Genomic DNA, 24,030 nt, shown 5'->3' on the forward strand with positions numbered 1-24,030 from the left:
GACTCTCCAACTCTACCTGCTGACCGAAATCGGGCCGTCAGATAACGGGAACCAAATGATGATCACATCCTATTATTGGACTTGCAAATTATGAAATGGTCTTTTGGAATTTGATCAATTATATATTTAATAATACAGTTCTTTTGAAATGATAAACTATTTCACGCAGTTCCGGACGCAGATAGTTTTTTAACCTTTTCTAACCTTTCGCACGTTTTGACTGAATGATGGAATGAATGAATGGCGATAAGTTTTATTATACATCTCTTATCAGACTTGCAGAAGTATGAAAAATGGCTTCTAAATTTAATGAATTATACCGAAGTTACACAACATGCACACTCTCGCACAACTTGCAGTCATAACAAACAGACATCTGGTCTCATTAACATTTTTTAAAGTTTAAAAACACTACGTCTTGGCACAGAAGAGAGGAATCCCGTTGAAAGGAATGCTACTCCGCTCCCTGTGAATTATTGAGTTGGTCGTGTGTATGGGGGGGGGGGGGGGCACGTGGGCGAGGAGCGGAATCGGCCTTTTTCGGGGAGTGGAGGAGTTGGCAAAGTTAGACGGAAACGAAATTGGGTCTCTGAGGAGACGGAAAATTAGACAATTTGAGGGGAAAAACGGAATTAGAAAAAAAAGGCGGATTTCGAAGTTGAAATTATTCCAAATTTGCGGAATTTTGAAAAAAAGGAATTTCAAAGGAATTTTCGGTGACGAATTTGGTTCAATTTAAGCCGTTGACGGAAATGGAGAAAAATTGGCGGAATTGCGGAATCAGGTACCCCTGAAACCCCCCCCCCTATTCCCAAGCGGTAAGCGATCACCCAAATTTAACCATTCAAAAGGGAGGTAAAGCAAAATAGGGAAAAGAGCTTCCTGCATGTTTGAATTTTAGTTTGTTTCGATTATCATTGCGACCAGCAAGTCTTCAAAAGGTTGTGTCATGTTGGTAACTTGACGGTACTAAACTACAAGTTATTACGACGATGTATGTATGTTTTTCTGACCTTGCCAATTGGCTTTCACTGAATAGCATCAGTTTTACATACCTCATGGCCTTGTAGACAACTGACAGGTCTGTAATTGACCAAAGTCTACCAAAATACAGTCCTGTTGAAATTTATAAAAAAACTCGTTTTGCAAAGATTTGATGCAAATTGTTTTTCTGGAGTTTCGCTTTGTGACTTAAAGTTTGTAGCTTGTTAGTTTAAAGTGTTTTGGAGTTTTATCAAGTAAAACAAAAGTACGTTTCTATGTATATTTGATGGATCTTTTTGGTTCTGACGTTTTGGCAATTTTCTTATTTGTTTCTAGCTACACTTTGGCTGTTGGATGGTCTCATACTTGGATGGTGGGGGGGGGTGGAGGAGCTCCAGGCTTGTTTTAAATAATTTAAATCAAAGTTATCAAAGTTATCAAATGTTTCACATTTTGTACTATTCAACATTTTTACTTGTTCAGTACATCCTCTTAACCCACTTATTAAAGCTATCAGCTAAGCTCTATTGGCTGACCTTCCCTCGGCTGGTTTTTATTATGTATTGGTAATTAGTATTACACGCATGATAAACGACTCCAGTCTAGCTATTGTATTGTAGATGCCATTGATTACTTTCTATAAAATCTATTTTCTTCCGCTAGGAACTAAAGTCATATCGCCAGAGGTGCTAGACTATCTAAAAAAGAAAAGTAGCAAAATAGTATATTTCTTGACTCTGAAAAGCAGTCTTTAAAGGGATTATCAGACAATTTTTTATATTTGGCTTAGAGATACCTTTTACGGTCCTAAGAAACACCTCCAAAGTTTTTGACCCTTCGACGTTGAAATTTCAAATTTTAATTGAAAACAATAGAAATTCAACGTAAAGGCTGTGTAAATATCTCAGCTTTGGAAAAAAATTGGGTCCAAAGATTTAAAGGTATCTCTATATCAAAAATCATCTGATAATCTCTTTAAAAGATAAAGCTCCAGCTTTCTATCCTTTTTAAAATCACTGTGCCACAGCACAGCACTGTCCGAATTTTTGTCATTTTGGCGCATTTGATTGTTGAGCGAAATTTGGATTGTTAAAGGTTTTGTTTTTAAACAAGAGTGATTTCGTTTGCTTACTCATCAATTTTAATTCACAAGCTTTTTCATGTAGATTGACACTGATGCGGAGCAAGATTGGTCAGAAAGATGAAAAGAAAAACATTTTTTGCTTATATCAGCATAAAATAACAATAGCAAGACACTGATATGAAATATGTGTCTAATATGAAACGGAAACACTTATGTAAAAATAAAACCTTTCAAAGTACAGTATTTGTGCAGTGGTAACGAGTGGTAACGAGTGAATGAATAATCAACATTTTTTCCATTCTTCTTTTCAGTGGAGACGTTCGAGTTGCAACACGTGTACGATAATCCTATGACACGTGACACTTCTTCTTCTAAACTCATTCCAAAAATTGAAGAAATTGATGACACAGAACAACAAGGCCAAGAAATGAAGGAAAAAGAAGAAGAGGAAGATTTCAAGTTTGAAGAGGTGCAATAGCTCATTATTGATGAGTAAACTTTTTGCTCCTTTTTTTCTCATTCTAAACTTCACTTCCAAAAAAAAGTAAAATTGCATACAACATCGAAAGATTTTTTGGATTTTTTTTCGGCATTTTTTAAAGATTTTTTTGGAATTTGTGGGCTGGTTTGGAAATTTATGGGGTATTTCAGGATTTGTGAGACTTCAAAGATATGAGCCCTTGACGGTAAAGTTTCCAATATTCGAGTTCTCACCATATTAGTCTTTCAGTAGCACTTCTTTGAGAGTCGGGATTAAACCTCTTTGTTCTCAACTTCAGCTGAGCTAGAATCTGAGAATGTCTGTCTGTCTGTCACCTCAAAACTGTGGAGCATAGGCTGGAGACTTCAATAATGGTCCGATTCGGCTGAAATTTTGCTCACTTGTCCTTTGGGTGAGTATCTAGGGGTGATTTTTTTCATTTTTGAAAATTGTGATTCTTGGGGCGTGGTAAGAAGGCTTTAGAAAATTTTCATTTTAGGGTCTTAAGTAAACAATTATCAAAAATTTTCTGTTGATGTTTGCAATTGGGCCTACGAGTAATTTAAAAGGTTAGCACGTTCGAAAGTGAATTAAGATTTAAATTTCTTTTTCAGCCTGAAGCATTTGGAGAGAAAAGTGACGCTGAAAAGCGTAAGTTATTATTTTTTAACAGAAATAATTAAAAGAGATTGAATTCGCTAGAAAAAGAGGGGGAAAGAGGTTTTAGATTTTATATCATTTGAAAAAAAAACATGCCTTGTGTTGGCTCGTTTCGGTTAGTCAATCTAACAGTCAATTTGTGTCTCAATTTGTTTCCATTTTCTTGGAAAAAAATCATAGAAGGTCGAGCGTAATGGTGTTCTTTTGGAAAATGAAGGATATCATTTTGCTCTCTTTTGATGTACATAACAAGTAGTTTTTAAAGTTAAAAAGGTTCAAAACTTCATACTGAAGCTCTGATAAAAGTGATGTTTAATTCAAAAGAGGCCTAAGTCCATCATCTTTTTACAATTAAGGGCCTAAGTCCATCAACTTTTTACAATAAAAAGGCCTAAGTCCACCAAAATAAGTTTGTTAAGTTTTGAAGAGGCCTAAGTCCAATTGAATTGCAAATGGTCCATGCATCCTAAAAAGTTTAATTGAGTTTTTCTTTATTTTACTGAGATTGTCTTTTCTCTTTATCTTGAATCTAGGTGTAAGTGGTTTTATTTTGGAGTGTCATATGTGCAGGTTTTGAACTCTAAAAGGCAGAAATTAACCCTCACACGTTTTTCAAAATTCATGTTTAATTCAAAAAAGGCCTAAGTCCACTCTGCAAGATTTACTAAGTTGCACCTGTTACATACAAAAATACATTCCTTTCAAACGAATGCCTTTTCATTGGAAAAACAACTTATAGCTATGGCTTTCAGAAAACATTTACTTCAAAGCTTTACCATCAAAAATGGTTTCAGAATCAAGGAAAAACTTTAATTGCAATTTTCTCAAAATGACCCAAATGGACTTAGGCCCCTTTTGAATTAAGGCTCCCAGGACTTAGGCCCCTTTTGAATTAAGGTAGCGATTTGCATTAACGCATTAAACTAGCAAAGATTCACATATGAGATGAATTTTTTATAAGATACTTTTATAATATTGGTCATTTGAAATAATAAGAATGATGCGTTCTTTAGAAAAAGTAACAAAATTGTTTTATTACTGGTTAACGACCAACCAAATCAAATAAGAGCTTGTAAAAACTCCATCTCGTACCAGAATTGTATCTCGCATGCGTTATCATTTTTCTTGTTAGTGAAAGAAGATCTTTTTGGTATAGGCATCCCTGTTTTCATATAGGGGATGCGCAACGTGTATAAAATTCCCATCCGAAAGTTACCCCCACCTTTGTGTTTTTATAGAAACTCGATTTGCTTCATTAGTATGTTTTATATTTGAATTAAATTAGAATTAAAGATTTGAATATTAATACAACCAGTGTATTTTCGGGATGAGCTGGAGTTTTTACAAGATACTTCACTAATTGGTCATTTAAAGTGATAGAGATAACGCGTTCTTTAGAAAAAGTAATAAGATTCTTTTATTACATCTTAACGACCAACCAAATCCAATAAGAGCTTGTAAAAACTCCAGCTTGTCCCGTATTTTCAAACCTTTTTCTCGGACGGGAATTTTTTACACGGTTAGCATCCTCTTTATCAAAACATATCATACAGCTAATCTTTAACTGCTTCCAGCGCTGCTTTCCATAAATACGAGTAGTTTTTAGACTGCTTACCCACACTAACATCACTATGATATGATAAAATTTAGCTTAACGTGGGGAAAAGATCAATCATAATTTAATTTCACATTTTTAGCAGTGGAAGAGGGTAAATAGGAAGTGGAACACAGAAAACCAGTCTTATACAGTTGACGCTCTCTAATTCGACGTTCTACTATTTGATATGCTCCCTTATTCGATGAAAACCCATTCCCCTTGTAAATCGAATTAGAGAGCATTAACTGTATTTTGAAAAATAGAATTAAGCTTAACGTGGGGGGAAAAGATCGATAATGATTAAATTTTTATTCTTTTAGCCGTGGAAGAGGGTGAAGAAGGAGGAACACAGGAACTTCAATTGATTGAAGAAGCCATCTTGGCACCACCACAAGCTTCCGGCGAACACTTAGCCTACATCCCCATGGATTATGCCAAAGAATGTATTCAAAAGGTTCGTTTTGTAACAATATATCATCACCCTCTAAGCCCATTCTTGTTTTGGTAGTAAGACTGCCGTTTAGGCCCCCCTGATAATCGTAAGAAAATTAATTACTTTTTAATGGGATAAACTTCCGCGGGGGTTGAATTTGGCGGATTTGGGTGTCATCCGCGAAAATCCGCGAAATTAAGTCCCACTGGAAATTTGGAAGGGCCTCATCAACGAAATATTTCTAATAAAACTCGAAATATGTCAAATAAATACTTTTTTAATGTTTACTGGCATCAAAGAGGCGCAAATAATGTGTATTTCAACAACCAACATGCATGATTTGACAGTAAAAGTCGCAAAATGATGAAAGTATTGCCACCCAATAGTGCCACCCGCAAAATTAAGTCACCGCGAAAGTCTATCCCATTAAAGTATTCTATTTTGAAGAAAAGACCATTGTTCAAGGTTCTTCAGAACTTTAGACGAAAAATTACTGTATTTGTAAGTGAAAGATTTTAGTTAAAACTGACTGAAAAATCACTCTGTTTTAGATTTTTAGACAAAGAAGCCAATATAATTTTTTTTCGAAAATCCATCGAACATGAAAATGAGATTCTCTTTTCTGAAAAAGCTATCTTGTTGATTTGTTGGTTTATATTGTGTAGGTTATTGAAGATATGAAAAAGATGAAAGCTAACCATTTCGAGGTTGTGGAGAAAATACAACAACAATATCAACTTATCGAAGAAGAATCACAGGTTTTATATATTATATGTTTTTGAAATTTCTCCTCCTTCTCATTCATTGTCCTCTGTCATCAATGATCTTCATTCGAATTCCTATGTACAGGGTTGAGTATTTTAATCACGATTAAGATTCCGAGTTTATGTATATGTGTTTTCCTGCAACGGAGATGGAGACGGTAAGGTCCTGAACAACTGAGGACGACTGTAAATCAGCACTTTTACTGTCCTCGATATTGCGGGTCAGAACTGCGGGTTATTCAAAAATGCTTCAGTCACTCTACCGTCATCAAAAGTGCAAATACATAAACGTTTTGGGTAAGTTTCCACTACAACCCTTTAGTGGGAAAAGACCAAGATTCCAGGTAGTTTGAAATTATAAGTTATATAACTCGCAACAACAACACCACTACCACCCTGTATTAGCGGGGAAAGACCAAAATTCCGGGTAGTTAAAAAATGAGTTTTCGGAAAGTTAAACAGGTATTCTTGCTTAACACAAGTAATTTCCCGTATCTCTAGAAAAAAAACCCCTTCTAGCCTTACCCAGGAAAATACAACGGAAAAATCCCGGGAAATAGCCAGGGAAGGGAAACCTTACCAAAAACGTCGGTATGAAACCAATTGGCATCGGTCGGTTGATTTTCAATTTAGATCCCAACACAAAAAAGTGGTCATGTTTCTTGGGCTTGAACAATATATAATGTATAAGCGAGTCTCCCCCTTGCTTGGCACAAACACATCCCCGACATCCTTGATTACTAGAATTGCCGGATTAATGTAAAAATACAATGTAAACTCGGTAGAACCTTCTTTGAAAGTAAATAATAAGGAAAGTACACAATCTTGCCCAGAATAAAACGATTCCATGACAATCCTTCCAAAAAGTTCCCTTTCTTAAAACAGGGAGACGTTTCAAACTATGAGTATTCAATTTACCATCTTGTCCACCACAGGTCCAATTTAACAATTACGTCATCAAACTTCGTGGAGAGTACAGCACCAAGGTTGCCACTTTCCGACACGTGTTGGAATCGCACCAAGCTGATTATAAACAAAAACAAAACTTCTACGAACAAGCTATCAAGGTACCTTAAAAATCTTCTTTCTCATGGTCTTTTCAACTAATCGGGAAGTGGTTCCCCAAAGATATGGATTGGTATCGAAATTTTGTGTATGGAATTTTTAGAGTATTGTTTTTCACGGGTCCTAAAGCCATTCCCTATGCCATAGCTTCACTAATCACATCGCTGCAAATACACTCTATAAAAGCTGTTTTGACTCCTATACGTCTTCAGAAGTTTTATTTTTACATAAACGTTCCCATCTCATATCAGACACATATTTTATATCAGACTGGTTTCTCATATTGTTATGATGCGTTCGATTTTGTGCTGAATAAACAAAAATTTGTATTTTTCTCTTTCTCTGTTTCACTAATCTTGCTCCACTGAAAATTTCTCTCTCTTTCTCTGGTTAGAGTTTACGTGACAAGAATCGTGCGCTGTTGATTGAAAAGCGGAATTATTTGCTCAAGACTAAAGATCAAAACGCCAAAAATGAAAAGGAAAAGGTTAATATTTTAATCTTACTGTGGCGATGTAACCCTTCGATCGAATTTTCGAAGAGGTTTTGGTTTGTATAGCTCTTCTTCAGATCTATTTTTGTCTTTTGTCTCCTGGACTTCTAAGAAAATTATCCTCGGGTCTGAGGACCTGGATCCTGACCATCTATTTCTTCTTCTGTTTTAGAATCAAATTTTGTCTGACTTGACGCAGATGCTTGATCAAAAACACAAAGAATATGTCGCATGTAAGACTTTTCCCTGACTCTCGTTATTTTATATAGAGCATATAATGTTAAAGGAAATCATTTAACGTCCATATAGAAATAACATCTTCAAACTATAGCAGGAAAATAAGATTTCACCGAAACTCAGAACTATTTAGATCAATCTTTCTAGCTATGCTATGGAAAGAATGCTCTGCGATGTTAAAGCAATCTATGAACTATCTGGAAAGATTTAAGGCCTTTAACTTTTGGCTTTTGTTTCGTTTCCATTCGGAAATGTGCAACCGGTATACTTAAATTTGCTTGAAAACGAAAGCGCTCAAAACCTCGTTTAAGGGCTCTGACCATAGTGCAAATTTTTAAATTTGCCACGTACAAATTATAAATTACTTTGGCATGTTATACGTTTTCTGTTAGGCCAACTATCCTCGAGTCTGAAAATTTAAGAATCGCTATGAAAAAATTTGATGAAGAAGAAAGTGAAGACTTTTTTACTTATTTATAGAAGTGTATTTCTCAGGTCTATTGGCCTCTATGAAACAATCTTACATCTTTACAATTTATGGCTAAGTCGCAATATATGGTGTGTCTGAAACTGCCGTTCTTTTTCACGTCATTCTGAAAAGGACTGCGTTTGAAAAAAGTGTCGATATGTATTAAAGATTTTCAGTTCATTACATTTCACCCACTACGTAAAGAATAACATCACTATAATCATATAATGTTATAATAGTATATTGGAATACTTTCCAAAGTACATGCCATGAGCCTATAGCTGAATTTCTCGTGGCAGGCGTGGCAACTGTGGCGAGCGATTAATTGATTTCACAGCGATTGCGTACAACTGATTTTCTCGTGGCAAGCGTGGCAGCTCTAGCAAGCGTTGGATAGATTTCACAGCAATTGCGTACGGCTAAATTTCTCGTGGCAAGAGTGGCAGATGTGGCAAGCATTGAATAGATTCGACAGCTATTGCTCACGCTTTTATAGATTTTTATAGATCTTTCAGGATCGTGGCAGTCATTTGACATCAAATTTTTTCTGTGCTGCCACGAATTATTAATTATGAAAAAAAACAACAACATGGGAGATTTGAAAATTTAAAATAGATTAATTCGGCAATCGGGTATGTGGAAATAAACACGTTATTTCTCTGCATTTGCTGTAAAATTTAACACATTCATTGAACATTATTCTAAACGTAGAATTTTGTTTGATGAATGCGTAAGCAAGAAACTTAAAGTATTGAGAAAAAATACACCGTTTCTTTTATCTCCATGGAACATCATTCTAAATATTTTTTTCTACAATTTAATCGAAAAATTTCGATTCGTTTTTGTCCGGTATGTCGGTATTTAGGACTCTCTGAAGGTTAAGTTCAAAGAAAAGCTTTTTTAAAGATTTGTGTAGCAAACAAATGCCAGAACCTCCATCTGGTTTTGCCCGTTTGAATTGAGATGTTTGTGCGAGAAGAGGATAGTATTAAACCGCCTTTGAGAATTTTGTCGCATAGTATTTTTGCAAGAGGTTGTTTTTTTTTTATTTAGCAGAAATTGATTTTGTAGAATTTCAGCAAAATTGGTTTCCAAGGTATATTTCAATAGGACAATTCTGAAAATTCTAAATTGACGCTTTGGCCTACCCAGAAACGTTTATATGACTTTTTTCTTTCAGAATAGAAAGTTTTTGTCAAAATTTGATAGCTTTCCAGCATTTGTGAGGCCAATCAGCATGACCCTAAATTTCAAATCCTCACTGCATGTGTATACCAATTAATGAAAAATTTAATTTTATGTGTCTTTATTTCAATGAATTATATGTAATAATATAATTTAAGTAAGACTATTACTGTAATAGTAAACGGTTATGCCAATATATTTTGATGAAAATGAAAAAATATAAATTGAACTGTTATTAAATCCAACTGTTAAAATGATCAAAATGAAAAATTCACAAAGTTACTGATTACATACACGTTTTTTTATATAAGAACAAACTATATTAAGAACAAATTAAGAACATTTTAAGGCTTTGCGGACCCTAAAATCAGCTTATTCTTCAGAGAAAAATGGTCAAAAATAGTTGCAAAATAGTGAAAACAAGAACATTTTAAGAACATTTTTTGGCTTAAAACATAAAAAGTTAAAGAACATCCGAAGGCGTCAAAAATTTTGGATATTGTTATAAAAAACGTGTAGATTCCATGAAAATAATCTTGGGTAAAAAGTCTGTTCTGCTCCAAAAAGTAGGCAGTCCGCCCTTTTTTGTACTTTGCTCTTGAAGGAAAAGAGACAAAAAGTAGCAAAAACTAGTTCATTACTATAATTACTTTGACAATTTTGAAACCCAAAGATACAAAGAGAATATCCTAAATTTTTCAGAATTTTTCAAAAAGTTTTAGGCGGCCCCAGACCCACATTTTGGATTTTACTGATGGACGTGATATCTTAATTGCATGAGTGGATAAATTTTAGCGAGTAGATATTTTTGCAAGACAATATTTTCAAAAAATAATTTAATTTTCGCGAGACAATATTTTCAAAAATAATTTAATTTACGCGAAATTTATTTTCTCAAATCAGTCCGTTTTCAACTAATTTCTTTAATCTTAATTTTTTGTGCAAATTATATAGAGTCAAAACAGCTGGTAGTTCAAAGCCTGAATATGTACACACAGTTTTATTAAAACGTCTTAATCTGGTCTGGATGTGCTTATTTTTTTTGATAATTTTTTTAGCCTAAAATGTTCTTAATGATGTTCTTGAAAGAATCAAATGTCAATTGTTATAACCCATGTTAAACTTGTATATTCAAGTGAATTTTTCGAGAATGCCATTAAGGCTCTTAAACTGTTCAAAAAAATAAGTTGATCAAATATTTTCTACTAACTCGTTGGGAAGTAAAAGATTTACTGCAATCGTGACATTTTTGAGCACATTTTGCTAATTTTACAATTCTCAGGTTGGCCATGTTCTTAAAAATGTTCTCATGACGTCATCAATTATGACGCCATAACAATTTTTTCACAACAAAAAACTATTGTTTTTAACAGCCAGTTCTGAAATCTACATCTTAATACACGTATAAATGATAAATGACTATGCTTAGCCCCCTCCCCATATTCTCTGCGCCAAACTAATGTCCTTTTTAGACATGCCATATTTTACATGAGCAATTACTGTTAAAATAAATCCACGTTATCGCCCCGTTTAAGACCCTGAATAATGTATATATTTTTAATTTGTAATTTAGTATAAATCGGTCTTTAAAAGGGCCTAAAAGAGTGGTCAAAAACGTCCTCATAAGAGGTCTTGTCCTTTTAAGGAGCCCCTGCTTGTTTCGCCATGTTGAACATGATATTCCCAATATTTTAAACCGGAGAGATTTCATTTCACGTAGCGAATTCTTCATATGCGTAAGTCATTTCTTTAACGGCAACGCCCGAAAAATCCAGGATTTGGACCCCTCTAAAGACTTTTGGTAGAAAATATGATGTCAACTTGACGTTTTTTTAAATAAGAATACACTTTATAACAATGTACATGACAATGGCCAAAAAATTAAGAATATGCTAAGAATATGACCATCATGGAATTTTGCCACTCAAGCTAAGAATGCCATTTTTAGAGCATTTTTAATTATAAATTGTCAATTACCCCCAAGTAAGGCTCACTCCTTTCACAAAAGTGCCGTTTTATGCTTGGGACGTATGTACTAAATGTTAAATCTTGTCTGAATTAAGAATGCTTTAAGAATATTTTAAGATGATTTTCCAAAAAGGTGTTAAGAATATCCATGATGAAATGGATTTACACCATTCTTATAAGATTATAAAAAAAGTACGCTTATCAAGGAAACGTTCTAATCAACGCGATTGCAGAAGCAGTTCTTGAGACTAGTATACCAAACACACATTATTTTCTTTGAATGCGTTCTCAATGATCGTGTAAACGCGATATAAATCAGCGGGTTCACGCATGAAATGATGAAAGGTACAAATGGTACCAGCCAATTTTGAAATCCAAGTATATGATCAAAATTTAGTTCTGCGTAAATATTATTGCCCATGAAATAGCTCCATCCACAAATAAGTGGTATGGTCATAATGGCAACGTTAAGGGCTACTTTCAATTCTTTGACACGTGATAATCTGCCAGCATTTTGTGTAGGTTGAGCATTTCTGTACTTCTTCTTATCATTTCGAATATTTCGACAAGCTGAGACCATAATAAAACTGTAGGAGATTACAAATAATAGAAAAGGTATAAGTACACTCAACGTAGCTATGAATAAGAAATACACAAAAAAATATATTTGGCTTACGATTGGGATTCGTAATAAGCCCATAACAAGGAGGGCTAAACAATAAATCCAGATTGACAAGATACAACGCTTTGCCCTTCTTCTGTTCACGTACTTTAAGTGTTTCAAAGGTGTTGAAACAGCGATTGCTCGCTCGATAGACACAGCCGTTGTGTGAAGTAAAAAGGCTGACCCAATAGATAAATTAATTGACGGCATGACAATAAGATGAACTTGTGGACTTGCGTTATTCATTCCGACACTTGAAGCATAAATGATTACAGTTAGGATCATCTTTGTAATGGTCAAAAGACTCGAGATGATCAAATGGGATATAAAGTGGCCAGTTGCATTCCTCAATCGTTGTATTTTGTAGTACGTATAAAGTATAAGACTGTTGGTAAATAAACCAATAGGTCCCAGTAATGCAAGAACGATGATAGTGAGTAAACGCCATTTTGAGCCGATGATACTAAGCTGAAAGATTTGATCTCCTCCGCAAAGGGTGTAATATAATCTCCCATCTTCGACAACGAGATTCAAATAATTGCAAACATCAAATGGTTGTTCATATTCAAAACTAGAAGTTTTGTCATTGCTGACAAAAGTTTTACAGCATTGATCGTAAAATACTTGCTCCTCCAATGTTATCGTAGAAGCATTGTTGCTTTTGAAAAGCTGACACATTATTGGTAGTATCAAATGAAAATATGTTGTGTCATTACTCCAAGGATGAATGATACGTAACATATCATCACAAGAAGTCACATTCAATTCTGTACCCATTACTTGCAACGTTACCTTTCCCCACTGTGAGTATCGCAGCTCGAATAAATATCGACAATATTTTCTCTGATGACAACTTGGTTTATCTGGTACCCAGGGTAACCTTTCCCTGGTTTTAAATCGCCTCAAATATCTACCTTCACGACCACGAAGTTAACAATGATACGCCAATAATCCAGAGATCCCTCCAAAATTGTCCAGAAGGGTATAAGGTTTGTGGTCTATTCGATAATTACAATTTTATAAAATTCTCTGATCGTAGCTTTCAACCTTTATCTTTGTCTATATAGGGAGTATTATCTATAGAGGTCTGCGATTCAGACAAACTTTTATCCAACTACCCGGATCAATAATAACTTCACAATCTTCTGAGTTGTGTTCGGTGCACTAAAATTTCAACTGATTTAAAAACTCTTTTCTAACATCAGAACATCAAATTGGGCTGTTCCATTAAAAAAAACCATACAGGGGGGTGGAAGAACCTTTTCAAGTCAAAAAAAAATATTGAAATTGCGTGGATACCTTCCTGGAAAATAGCAAAATTTACCCTTTTAACTTAAAAATAACCAAAAAATTAAACCAAAGAAATGCCTTTCGAAAAATAATTTTCATACCTTTTAAAGGACGAACTAAAATCAGTCTTTAACTCCTGGAAATTTAAGAATAACTTTTTACCCCGTTGGAAAAATAAATAAACACCCTTTGGAAATTTTTCTCGGTTTACCCTCTGGAAATGTTCACCAACCCCCTGTATGGATATAAAATGGAATGGCCCATTATAATTAATAACAAATCACAACCTGTGACCACCTTGAACCTTGAACACGCCTGTTTTACCAAATAATGGAAATGGAGAATTCTTTGAGCAAGATACAAAAACCCTTTTAGCAACAACTTTCAAATTGAAAATAAAAGAATCAAATGTTGGGTTATTTATTTGTAAATTTCCTTTACTTTGAATCGATTCTACCATTCTTCTACTTCCAGACTAAAGCCAATAGAATAATGTACCACCCCCTGAATGTACGATATTTATTCAATTGACTAAACTTATCCGTTGCTCCAGCCCCTTAGTCACTGGATGTTATTTCGTCACCAGTCTCTTAGCTGATGTTTTCGCGATTTTCTTTTTTTCGCAGAAAGACAGATATCTGATGGGGACATTCCCAGCTGGCACTCAACGTTCATATAACGTTTAGCTAACATTCATACATATAATGTTAGATGGGCGTTGAAACAACGTTGTGTGCCAGCAGGGCTGTTGGCAAACCTTTAATTGAGCATTATGGGACCAACTTTGTGTGTCAAAAACTCCTCAGTTATTCACATTTTTTCAGGCTTATGTATACGAGATAAGATCACCAAACGGTCAAAAGCCAATTTCTTTTTCATCAAGATTAGTATCGCTCCTATTCCATATATAAAGCATATATCTTTAAGATTCGGCAGTCATTCAAAAGTGGTAAAATAGTTGTGCGTCTTGATAAGTCTTGATAAGAAATCAATTACGTTTGATGTTTATAAAAGGTAGCCAGAGCAGTGAAAATTGCCAGATATTTCCAACTTTAAATACTTGTAGATGCGCATTCAAATTTTTTAGGGTTCAGCGTACTTAGTGATTTCATAATGTTTTGACAATGGTGTACGAATCACTATGGAAACTTAATGTCAAGCAATCCAAAGTATTTTTCTTTCTTTTTGATTAAGTTTCAGTGGAAGGTCGTGGGAAAATAGATTTGGCTTTGTATTTTCGACTAAAGAAAAAGTAGACGATTGCGAATAAATTCTACTCTCTAATAGGGTCCCAAAATAACGGAAATTGACCCTAAACGGTTCACGATTTCCGAAAATTCTTCTAAAATCGAGCAAAATTCGTGGGGAAAATAATCTTTCTATGGGTGTCTTTCGACTGGAGTCGTTTATAATGCGTGTAATACAGTAGTAAAGGCGTTATATGCGAAGAAGAGTATTTCAACTTTGAAGAGCTTATTTTCAGCGAAGAAAAAACATTTTGAAAAACTTTTGCGGTTAGATGGTGTATCTTTTACTGAAACAAAAAGAGATTTTTCGAAAATTTTCTTTGTCTCAAAATCTTGAAAAAAGTGCTTTTTGACCAAGTTTTCATCCCAATTTTTCATAGAAAAACAGTCATAATTTATGATGAATCAATTTAGAAATTTCTCCGAAAAATTTAAAATAGAATAATTCTTTGCGGACAGTATGAAAAAACTCCGAATCAAAAATATTAATTACTCATAAAAACTAAGCACTTTTTGTAAAAAAGGGTGATGCAACATATTATTAACGTCTTTTTAAAGTTCATAACGTCATTTTTGCAATTAAATTCGTAATTACTCTTAAGGGATTTGATTAAAAAGCAATTTGTTAAAAGTGTTATTGAACATGAACCATAACTATTGTGTTCAAATATCAAAATCAATTTTTGGACTTGGACAGAACCCTTAAAATTCATCCCAAACCTAAGATGAAAAAAATTAAAGTGTTTTTCTAACCTTGGAAGATTCTCTTACGAAGCTATGGCCTTTAGAATGAATACGTGCGATGTGCGGAGTAATCAGAATCTTCTCGGAGAATATAGTTTATCGTATACCTTTTTTCAGTACGTCAGCGTTTGATTGACGAGCGGACCGATCGGGAGCAAGTTGAAGCGGAGAATACTGAGCTACGTAACCATCTCAATGAATTGAATAGCAAACTTACTCACAGTTCTGGCGATAACAAACATCTGATTGAAGAATTAAACACCTTGAAAGAGAATCACCATAAGTTGACAGTAGAACATGAAGAATTAGAAAATGAGAAATCGAGCGTTGTGAAAGAAAAGGATGAGCTTTTTGAGAGTAGTACCAAATCCATTGAAGAGCTCAACACAAATATTGAAGAGCTGAAATTGAAAATCAAAGAATTGTAAGTCGCTGTGTCGGATTAAACTTTTACTTAATTATTTTATTATCCTCTTTTTGGTGACATTTTCGTCACTGCGCACCAATAGATTAAACGGTGTTTTGGGTAAGCTTGCCTTTTTTTGATCATCGCATCGGATCCTAAGGAATGGCCCCTTACTTTAAAATGTGATGATCAAAAAAAGGCAAGCTTACCCTAAACACTGTGTAATCTATTGGTGCACAGTGACGAAAATGTCACCAAAAAGAGGACAATTAAATAATTAAGTAAAAGTTTAAGGAATGACCCCCCTACTATTATTTAATTTGCCCAGGAGACAAATAACATTGTTTAAACAACGTTCGTCTAATACTGTATGGACGTAAACATTTAGCTTTAGATGGAGGCAGTTTCTTAATCCGAGCCAAGAAAAATCTTTTTATAAAAAGTTATACATTTTTATTGCCACTACTATATGGTCAGTTCCGAATACACCGGTTTCTCTGGCGAGTTTGCGCCATGGCGTTCTAAATACAGTTGATTTAGAAATGCCATGGCTTGAATCTAAAATCAGGGTGATGATTTCACGCTAGTAAAGCGGGACAAGCTGGAGTTTTTACAAGCTCTTATTTGATTTGGTTGGTCGTTAAGATGTAATAAAAGAATCTCATTACTTTTTCTAAAGAACGCGTCATCTCTATCACTTCAAATGACCAATTAGTGAAGTATCTTATAAAAACTCCAAGGCATCCCAGTAAAGCCCTTGCAAGCGAGAATTTTTTACAAATATAGAAAAGTGGTACGTTAATAATGTCAAATGCAATATAACCCTTCGCCACTAGGGAAGAGAGCAGCCTAATCGTAATGCACCTATCAACTCTTAACGGCGTGGTCGGCTTTTGAGGGGTCTGGTAACGAATTTATAAGGAAATGACGTCGAATACAACGACAATTTGACGTTATGTCTCCTGGTAAACTCGAGCCTAGTTTCTCCACACTTTAAAGGTTAGGTGTGTTGACTTCAGGTTTACAAAAAACCCAATGAGCTTATCAACCAATATTTTCATTTTTCTTAGAGAAGAGAGACCACCCGTTGAAGTGATCAAAGAAGTGCAAGTACAGCGTGATGCATCCATCGCTACTGAAGATAATGTTGTCGCTGTTGCTCAACCTGTCGCTATACTTCAAGGTATTTATTCATGATATGCAACACTGGAGAGTCTTTCAAGAATTTTCAAAAAGTTCAACCCAATACGTCACTTTTTGGACCTACCCCGGTGGAGGTCCTATGAATTAACCTGTGTTTGTTCGTCCGTTCGTTCGTTCGTCTGTTACCAACTTTTCTCAGGATTGAATCATAGGAATCTTTTGATTTTTGGTACAAAGGTGCAAAATGGTGGTGGCCAAAATGTGACGGAGCCCGATTTTCAAAAAAAAAAAATTGGGGGGCAAATTTGGGCCAAAAAACGGCTAAAAAAAGGGTTTTTTGGACTTTGTGAAAAATTGGATCATTGATTTTTTCTGATTTTTTGTATGAAAGTAAGGTACCATCATAGGTAAAAGATGGCTAAAGCAGATTTTTGCAAAAAAAGTTTGTAGGCTCAGAAAACGCATGTTTATCTATAAGAATAACTATTAATAAGCATACATCAATGTTCTTAGTTAAATTATTCAAATTTTTTATGAGATATGTTTTTTTTTGCTCATAAGGGCTTACTTTTAGAGAGTATGTGTGTTTAGACATGGAATTTTGGTTGCTTAGCGTGTTTTTATAGAAAAACTGGCCAAATTCGATATTTTTTATAAGCACATTATCAATTACTTAGGTATTGGCTTTTCTCGAGATTGGCTCTTTCATTCTTTATGATTTTTTGCACAAAGATGCATAACTATAAACCCTCGAATGTGAAGGAGCCCGATTTTCAAAAAAAAAATGTTTTTGGGCAAATTTGGGCGAAAAAACGGCTAAAAAAAGGGTTTTTTGGACTTTGTGAACTATTGGATCATTGTTTTTTTCTGATTTTTTGCATGAAAGTAGGGTACCATCATAGGTAAAAGATGGTTTAAGTAGATTTTTGTAAAAAAAGAATTTTTCAGCTCAAAAAACGCATCTTTATTTATAAGAATCACTATTAATAAGCATACATCAATGTTCTTAGCCAAATTACTCAATTTTTTGATGAGATAGATGTTTTTTTGCTCACGAAGTCTTGAATATGAAAGATTATTTCAAGAGCATGAAATTTTGGTTTCTAAACATTTTTTTTTATAAGAAACAAACGACTAATTTTAATAGATCGTCACTATTTGTGTTCTGAATGATTGTTTAACGGTAGATATCAATTATATATGTGTTAAAAATGCATAACCAGGTAGGTCCATAAAAGTATCACTTGTTCTATATTGTTTAAGTGACGTTTTAATGATATGCACCATTGCAATGTCTTCCACGGACCCAATAGCTGATTGGTTGAAAGTGACGTATTGACTGATTTTCCGTCACTTCCAACCAATGAGCTATTGGTTCCATGACGTAATGTCAGAAGACATTGCAGTGGTGCATATCATGAATTGGGTCCGTGATGTAATGTCATAAATTCGTGATATGCACCACTGCGATGACTTCACGAAATTATGCAACTTTTCTGTTTTTCTTCCACCCAATACGTCACTTTTTCTATTGTTTAAGTGACGTATTGGGTGGAAATTTTGAAAGTTCTCAGAAGACTCTCCAGTGGTGCATATCATGTATATACTTATCAACCCTTAACGATGCGATCAGCCTTTGATGGGTCTGGTAATGAGGAGGAAAATACAAGGAAATGACGTCAAAATTATGTGTTTAATGAGAATGTCAATGCAATGACTTCGAAGGTTTTTAACGCTATTCTTCCTAGTAACCTCTTTTCACGCTTTAAAGGTTGATAGGTGCATTCAGGATATGAACCCCTTCATTGACTTCTGACATTACTTCACAGCGGTTGCAAGTGACGTATTTGGCAGAAAAAAAACAAGAGAGAAGTTCGTGAAGTCATTGCAATGCTGCATATCGTAAATTAGAAATTTTTGCAAATAGAGTAGCAACTACTTTTTCGGGATGTTTTCTGATAAACCTTTTGATTATTTGCTTCATTATCAAGCTCGCGTTCACTCCAAAAATATTAAGTTAAGAACATTTTAAGGCTTTGCAGACTCTAAAACACTTGATTTCTTAAGAAAATAAACACAGATACTCAGAAAGTCGTAAAATAAGAGCATTTTGAGAATATTTTTAGGCTCAAAGCTCAAAAATTTAAGAACATCCGAAGGCTTCAAAAAATTTGGAAGTTCTTATGAAAAACGTTCTGTGCGTCCAAACTTTCTATTCATCTCTTTTAGAAGATTCATCTCCTAAAGTGGATCCATCAGAACTGGAAGATCTTCGTGAACAAATCCAGCGAAAGCAGAACACTATCGATGGTTTGAGAAGCGACAACGAGGAGAAAGAGAAAGATTGGAAAAAGAAGTGTGAAGAGTTGGAAATAGCTATGAAAGAATTACGCAATGAAAAGAACATACTCAATATGGTAGGTATTTCAAGACAAGAAACTGTACATTGTTATTTCTTTCTTTTGCATTGATTGCGGTGTTGTGCTCGTTGAAAAGATATTCACGAGTGGAGTATTATCAAATAGGTAAATTTAGATGCCAATCGGCCTTGAACGATATCACGCGGGAAAAGTGAGCGTAAGAGTTAGGCATGTCTTTGTAATCTAGAAGTAGATTGAAAAGTTTCAAGATGAAAATGAAGAAGATGAAGTCAACTTCTTGAAGAATAGCGCTATAATTACCATTTTGGCAAGAGTGACTCTTGTATCTTAGAAGATTACTAATGTGAAAAAAAAATAAAAATTTTGATGGAGTATTTAAAGTATTTAAAATTTCTCGAAGCTTTTTCTTGTTAGTCTTCATAGAAAGGAAGCTTTTACCATCATTTTGTTTCTTCAAGATTTTTTAAAAATATTTTTTGATTTCAGATGCATGTACACGCCTAAACTAAGAAAAGATGCCAATCTCGACTTAATTTTTTATTAAAAAACTGGGCCGCGTGTTTCGCGGTGCTCCTTGGTCCATACCTACCGGTACAGGACCGAAAAAATCAGGCGATTTTATTTGATGCCAGTGGCACTTAATAGGTTAATGCTTAAAACGGTGAAGTCCATTTTTTGTTTCAATCCAACAGGAAGTGATTAATGTTCAAGAAAAGAACAACATCCTACACAAGCGTTTGGAAACCATGTTGAATGAAGTGATGGACAGTGTGAACACGGACGAAACTGCTGACAAATTGTCCGAATTGAATACACGAAAAGAGAGTTTGACCACAGATATCGAAAAATTGGAGAAAGAGATTAAAGAATGGGAAGAGTCGTTCAAGGAAGAACATGGTCGTGAACCCAAGGAGGATGATAGGTATGGCCTCACTTACTATCGTTTATTTTTTCGAGGGAAGTATAAGTTCCCAGCTGGCATGCAAAGTTGTATCAACGTTAATTGGACGTGTTGAACATTAGTGAAACAACGTTGTATGCCAGCTGGGCTTTCCATTAATCAGCTCAATGAAATGTGATTAAATGGGATTAAATTCCGTGAAATTAAGTCTCAATGGAAATTTGGAAAGGCCTTATTCGCGAAATATTTATAAAACAACTCCAAAAATGTCAAATAAACACTTTTTAAATGTTTTGTGGCATCAAAGAAGCGTAATAGTACCATCCGCGAAATTAAGTCCCCGCGAAATCTTAGAATTTCGCGGATGAGCTCAACCGCGAAATTTAATTCCCGCGAAAATTCACCCATTAAAGTATCTTGATGGCGAGAAAAAGGAGAGAGATAAGATAATTATTGAAATCGACAATATTCAATAAGCAACAGATACAAATGGGCTAATTCCATTAAATTTCCATACGGTAGGGGGATGGACGAACCTTTTCAAGTCAAGAAAAGATTCTTAGAAATATGTGGATACCCCTGGAAAATGGTAAAATTTACAAAAGAACCCTTGGAAAAACCTTTTCATACCTTAAAAGTGAGAGTGGACGAGCTAAAATAAGTCTTTTACCCCCCTCCCCTGGAAAAATGAAAAAATCCCTGAAAATTCTTTTCGGATTGTGCCTTGGAAATTCTTCTCGGATTGTGCGCTGGAAATGTTCTGGAAATGTGCTGGAAATGAAATGATCCAATGCTACACGGACCTATCTTCTGTCAAAGCTCAGAGTAAACCCCAATTAGCTGTTTTCTCTTCTCGTGCCCGATGGCAAATCACTCATTTTGGCGTTGTCAAACAACGCGAGATTTCTACATAAAAATCAACATCAAGCAAAATGTAAGACATTTTTGAAAAAAAAAAGTTTAAAAGCTTAAAATGGTATCACACATATGAAAGCTTGGAAGTTCTATGTAACGTTAATTCAAGTCATTCAACACGGAACGGTTACACAACTGGTGCTACTGTGTCTTCTTGTTAAAATAAGTTTTAAAATTGATCCAAAAGAGTGATAACAGCTAAGATGTGAGTGAAAATAAATATAAAAGGAGAAATTTAGCAGAAATTTGGATGCTGAGAGCTTCAAAACATTCCACTTTTGTTTTTCTGCCTCGTTCATGAAGCGTTTTAACGAGGCATTGTGGGTACTTTTTTTTGAATGAATATATTTTTGCTGTCTCACTACAATAAATAAATACGGAAAGGGAAATCACACGTGTATTCCGATCGGAATAATAACTAAAATTGCTTAGGGCTAGCCACCAGCGATGTTCGGTTCTAAAAACCCATTCGGGATATTTTTGCGAAAACGTTGTAGAATCGGATTTAAAATGAAAAGTCTTGAACATCGGGAAATAAAAATCGTGAAAGGGATTTGAAGGGTCACCAGGGCTAACCATTAAAAAAGTGAAGCGAATCATAACACTTTTTCACGGAGAGCTTGCATGTTTGTCTACCAGACGTTTCTAGTGCGCTGTAAAAATTTTGTCTTTAGGTGAGTTTCTTAATGCTACAAATACAATAAAAAAAGTGAAGCGAATCATAACACTTTTTCACGGAAAGTTTGCATGCTTGTCTATACTAGACGTTTCTAGTGCGCTGTAAAAATTTTGTCTTTAGGTGAGATTCTTAATGCTACAAATACAATAAAAAAAGTGAAGCGAATCATAACACTTTTTCACGGGAAGTTTGCATGATTGTCTATACTAGACGTTTCTAGTGCGCAGTAAAATTTTTGTCTTTTGGTGAGATTCTTAATGCTACAAATACAATAAAAAAAGTGAAGCGAATCATAACACTTTTTCACGGAAAGTTTGCATGCTTGTCTATACCAGACGTTTCTAGTGCGCAGTAAAAATTTTGTCTTTTGGTGAGATTCTTAATGCTACAAATACAATAAGAAAAGTGAAGCGAATCATAACACTTTTTCACGGAAAGTTTGCATGATTGTCTATACCAGACATTTCTAGTGCGCTGTAAAAATTTTGTCTTTTGGTGAGATTTTTGATGCTACAAATACAATAAAAAAAGTGAAGCGAATCATAACACTTTTTCACGGGAAGTTTGCATGATTGTCTATACTAGACGTTTCTAGTGCGCAGTAAAAATTTTGTCTTTTGGTGAGATTCTTAATGCTACAAATACAATAAAAAAAGTGAAGCGAATCATAACACTTTTTCACGGAAAGTTTGCATGATTGTCTATACTAGACGTTTCTAGTGCGCAGTAAAAATTTTGTCTTTTGGTGAGATTCTTAATGCTACAAATACAATAAAAAAAGTGAAGCGAATCATAACACTTTTTCACGGAAAGTTTGCATGATTGTCTATACTAGACGTTTCTAGTGCGCAGTAAAAATTTTGTCTTTTGGTGAGATTCTTAATGCTACAAATACAATAAAAAAAGTGAAGCGAATCATAACACTTTTTCACGGAAAGTTTGCATGCTTGTCTATACCAGACGTTTCTAGTGCGCAGTAAAATTTTTGTCTTTTGGTGAGATTCTTAATGCTACAAATACAATAAAAAAAGTGAAGCGAATCATAACACTTTTTCACGGAAAGTTTGCATGCTTGTCTATACTAGACGTTTCTAGTGCGCAGTAAAATTTTTGTCTTTAGGTGAGATTCTTAATGCTACAAATACAATAAAAAAAGTGAAGCGAATCATAACACTTTTTCATGGAAAGTTTGCATGCTTGTCTATACTAGACGTTTCTAGTGCGCAGTAAAATTTTTGTCTTTTGGTGAGATTCTTAATGCTACAAATACAATAAAAAAAGTGAAGCGAATCATAACACTTTTTCACGGAAAGTTTGCATGCTTGTCTATACCACCAGACGTTTCTAGTGCGCAGTAAAATTTTTGTCTTTTGGTGAGATTCTTAATGCTACAAATACAATAAAAAAAGTGAAGTGAATCATAACACTTTTTCACGGAAAGTTTGCATGCTTGTCTATACCAGACGTTTCTAGTGCGCAGTAAAATTTTTGGTTGTCTTTTGGTGAGATTCTTAATGCTACAAATACAATAAAAAAAGTGAAGCGAATCATAACACTTTTCACGGAAAGTTTGCATGCTTGTCTATACCAGACGTTTCTAGTGCGCCGTAAAATTTTTGGTTGTCTTTTGGTGATTCTTAATGCTACAAATACAATAAGAAAAGTGAAGCTAATCATAACACTTTTCACGGAAAGTTTGCATGCTTGTCTATACCAGACGTTTCTAGTGCGCCGTAAAATTTTTGGTTGTCTTTTGGTGAGATTCTTAATGCTACAAATACAATAAGAAAAGTGAAGCGAATCATGACACTTTTTCACGGAAAGTTTGCATGCTTGTCTATACCAGACGTTTCTAGTGCGCAGTAAAAATTTTGTCTTTTGGTGAGATTCTTAATGCTACAAATACAATAAAAAAAGTGAAGCGAATCATAACACTTTTCACGGAAAGTTTGCATGCTTGTCTATACCAGACGTTTCTAGTGCGCCGTAAAATTTTTGGTTGTCTTTTGGTGAGATTCTTAATGCTACAAATACAATAAGAAAAGTGAAGCGAATCATGACACTTTTTCACGGAAAGTTTGCATGCTTGCTTGTCTATACCAGACGTTTCTAGTGCGCAGTAAAATTTTTGTCTTTTGGTGAGATTCTTAATGCTACAAATACAATAAAAAAAGTGAAGCGAATCATAACACTTTTTCACGGGAAGTTTGCATGCTTGTCTACCAGACGTTTCTAGTGCG

At 34.6% G+C, this 24,030-nt stretch overlaps 1 protein-coding gene across 1 annotated transcript in view; it reads left to right on the forward strand.

The window, feature by feature from the left end:
* The first annotated feature begins 2,263 nt into the window (after positions 1-2,263).
* LOC136815728 (uncharacterized) overlaps positions 2,264-24,030 on the forward strand; it is a 53,190-nt gene continuing 31,423 nt past the window's right edge. Inside the window, exons 1-12 of the mRNA XM_067072174.1 lie at positions 2,264-2,282; positions 2,380-2,537; positions 3,164-3,200; positions 5,127-5,260; positions 5,905-5,997; positions 6,939-7,070; positions 7,463-7,555; positions 7,734-7,794; positions 15,483-15,789; positions 16,842-16,954; positions 19,144-19,331; positions 19,988-20,217. Of these exons, the coding sequence (XP_066928275.1) occupies positions 2,264-2,282; positions 2,380-2,537; positions 3,164-3,200; positions 5,127-5,260; positions 5,905-5,997; positions 6,939-7,070; positions 7,463-7,555; positions 7,734-7,794; positions 15,483-15,789; positions 16,842-16,954; positions 19,144-19,331; positions 19,988-20,217 (1,565 nt within the window). The remainder of the gene's footprint in view (positions 2,283-2,379; positions 2,538-3,163; positions 3,201-5,126; positions 5,261-5,904; positions 5,998-6,938; positions 7,071-7,462; positions 7,556-7,733; positions 7,795-15,482; positions 15,790-16,841; positions 16,955-19,143; positions 19,332-19,987; positions 20,218-24,030) is intronic.

This window comes from Clytia hemisphaerica, unplaced genomic scaffold, assembly GCF_902728285.1.
Source record: "Clytia hemisphaerica strain Z4C2 unplaced genomic scaffold, Clytia hemisphaerica genome assembly, whole genome shotgun sequence".
NCBI classification, from domain to species: Eukaryota; Metazoa; Cnidaria; class Hydrozoa; order Leptothecata; family Clytiidae; genus Clytia; species Clytia hemisphaerica.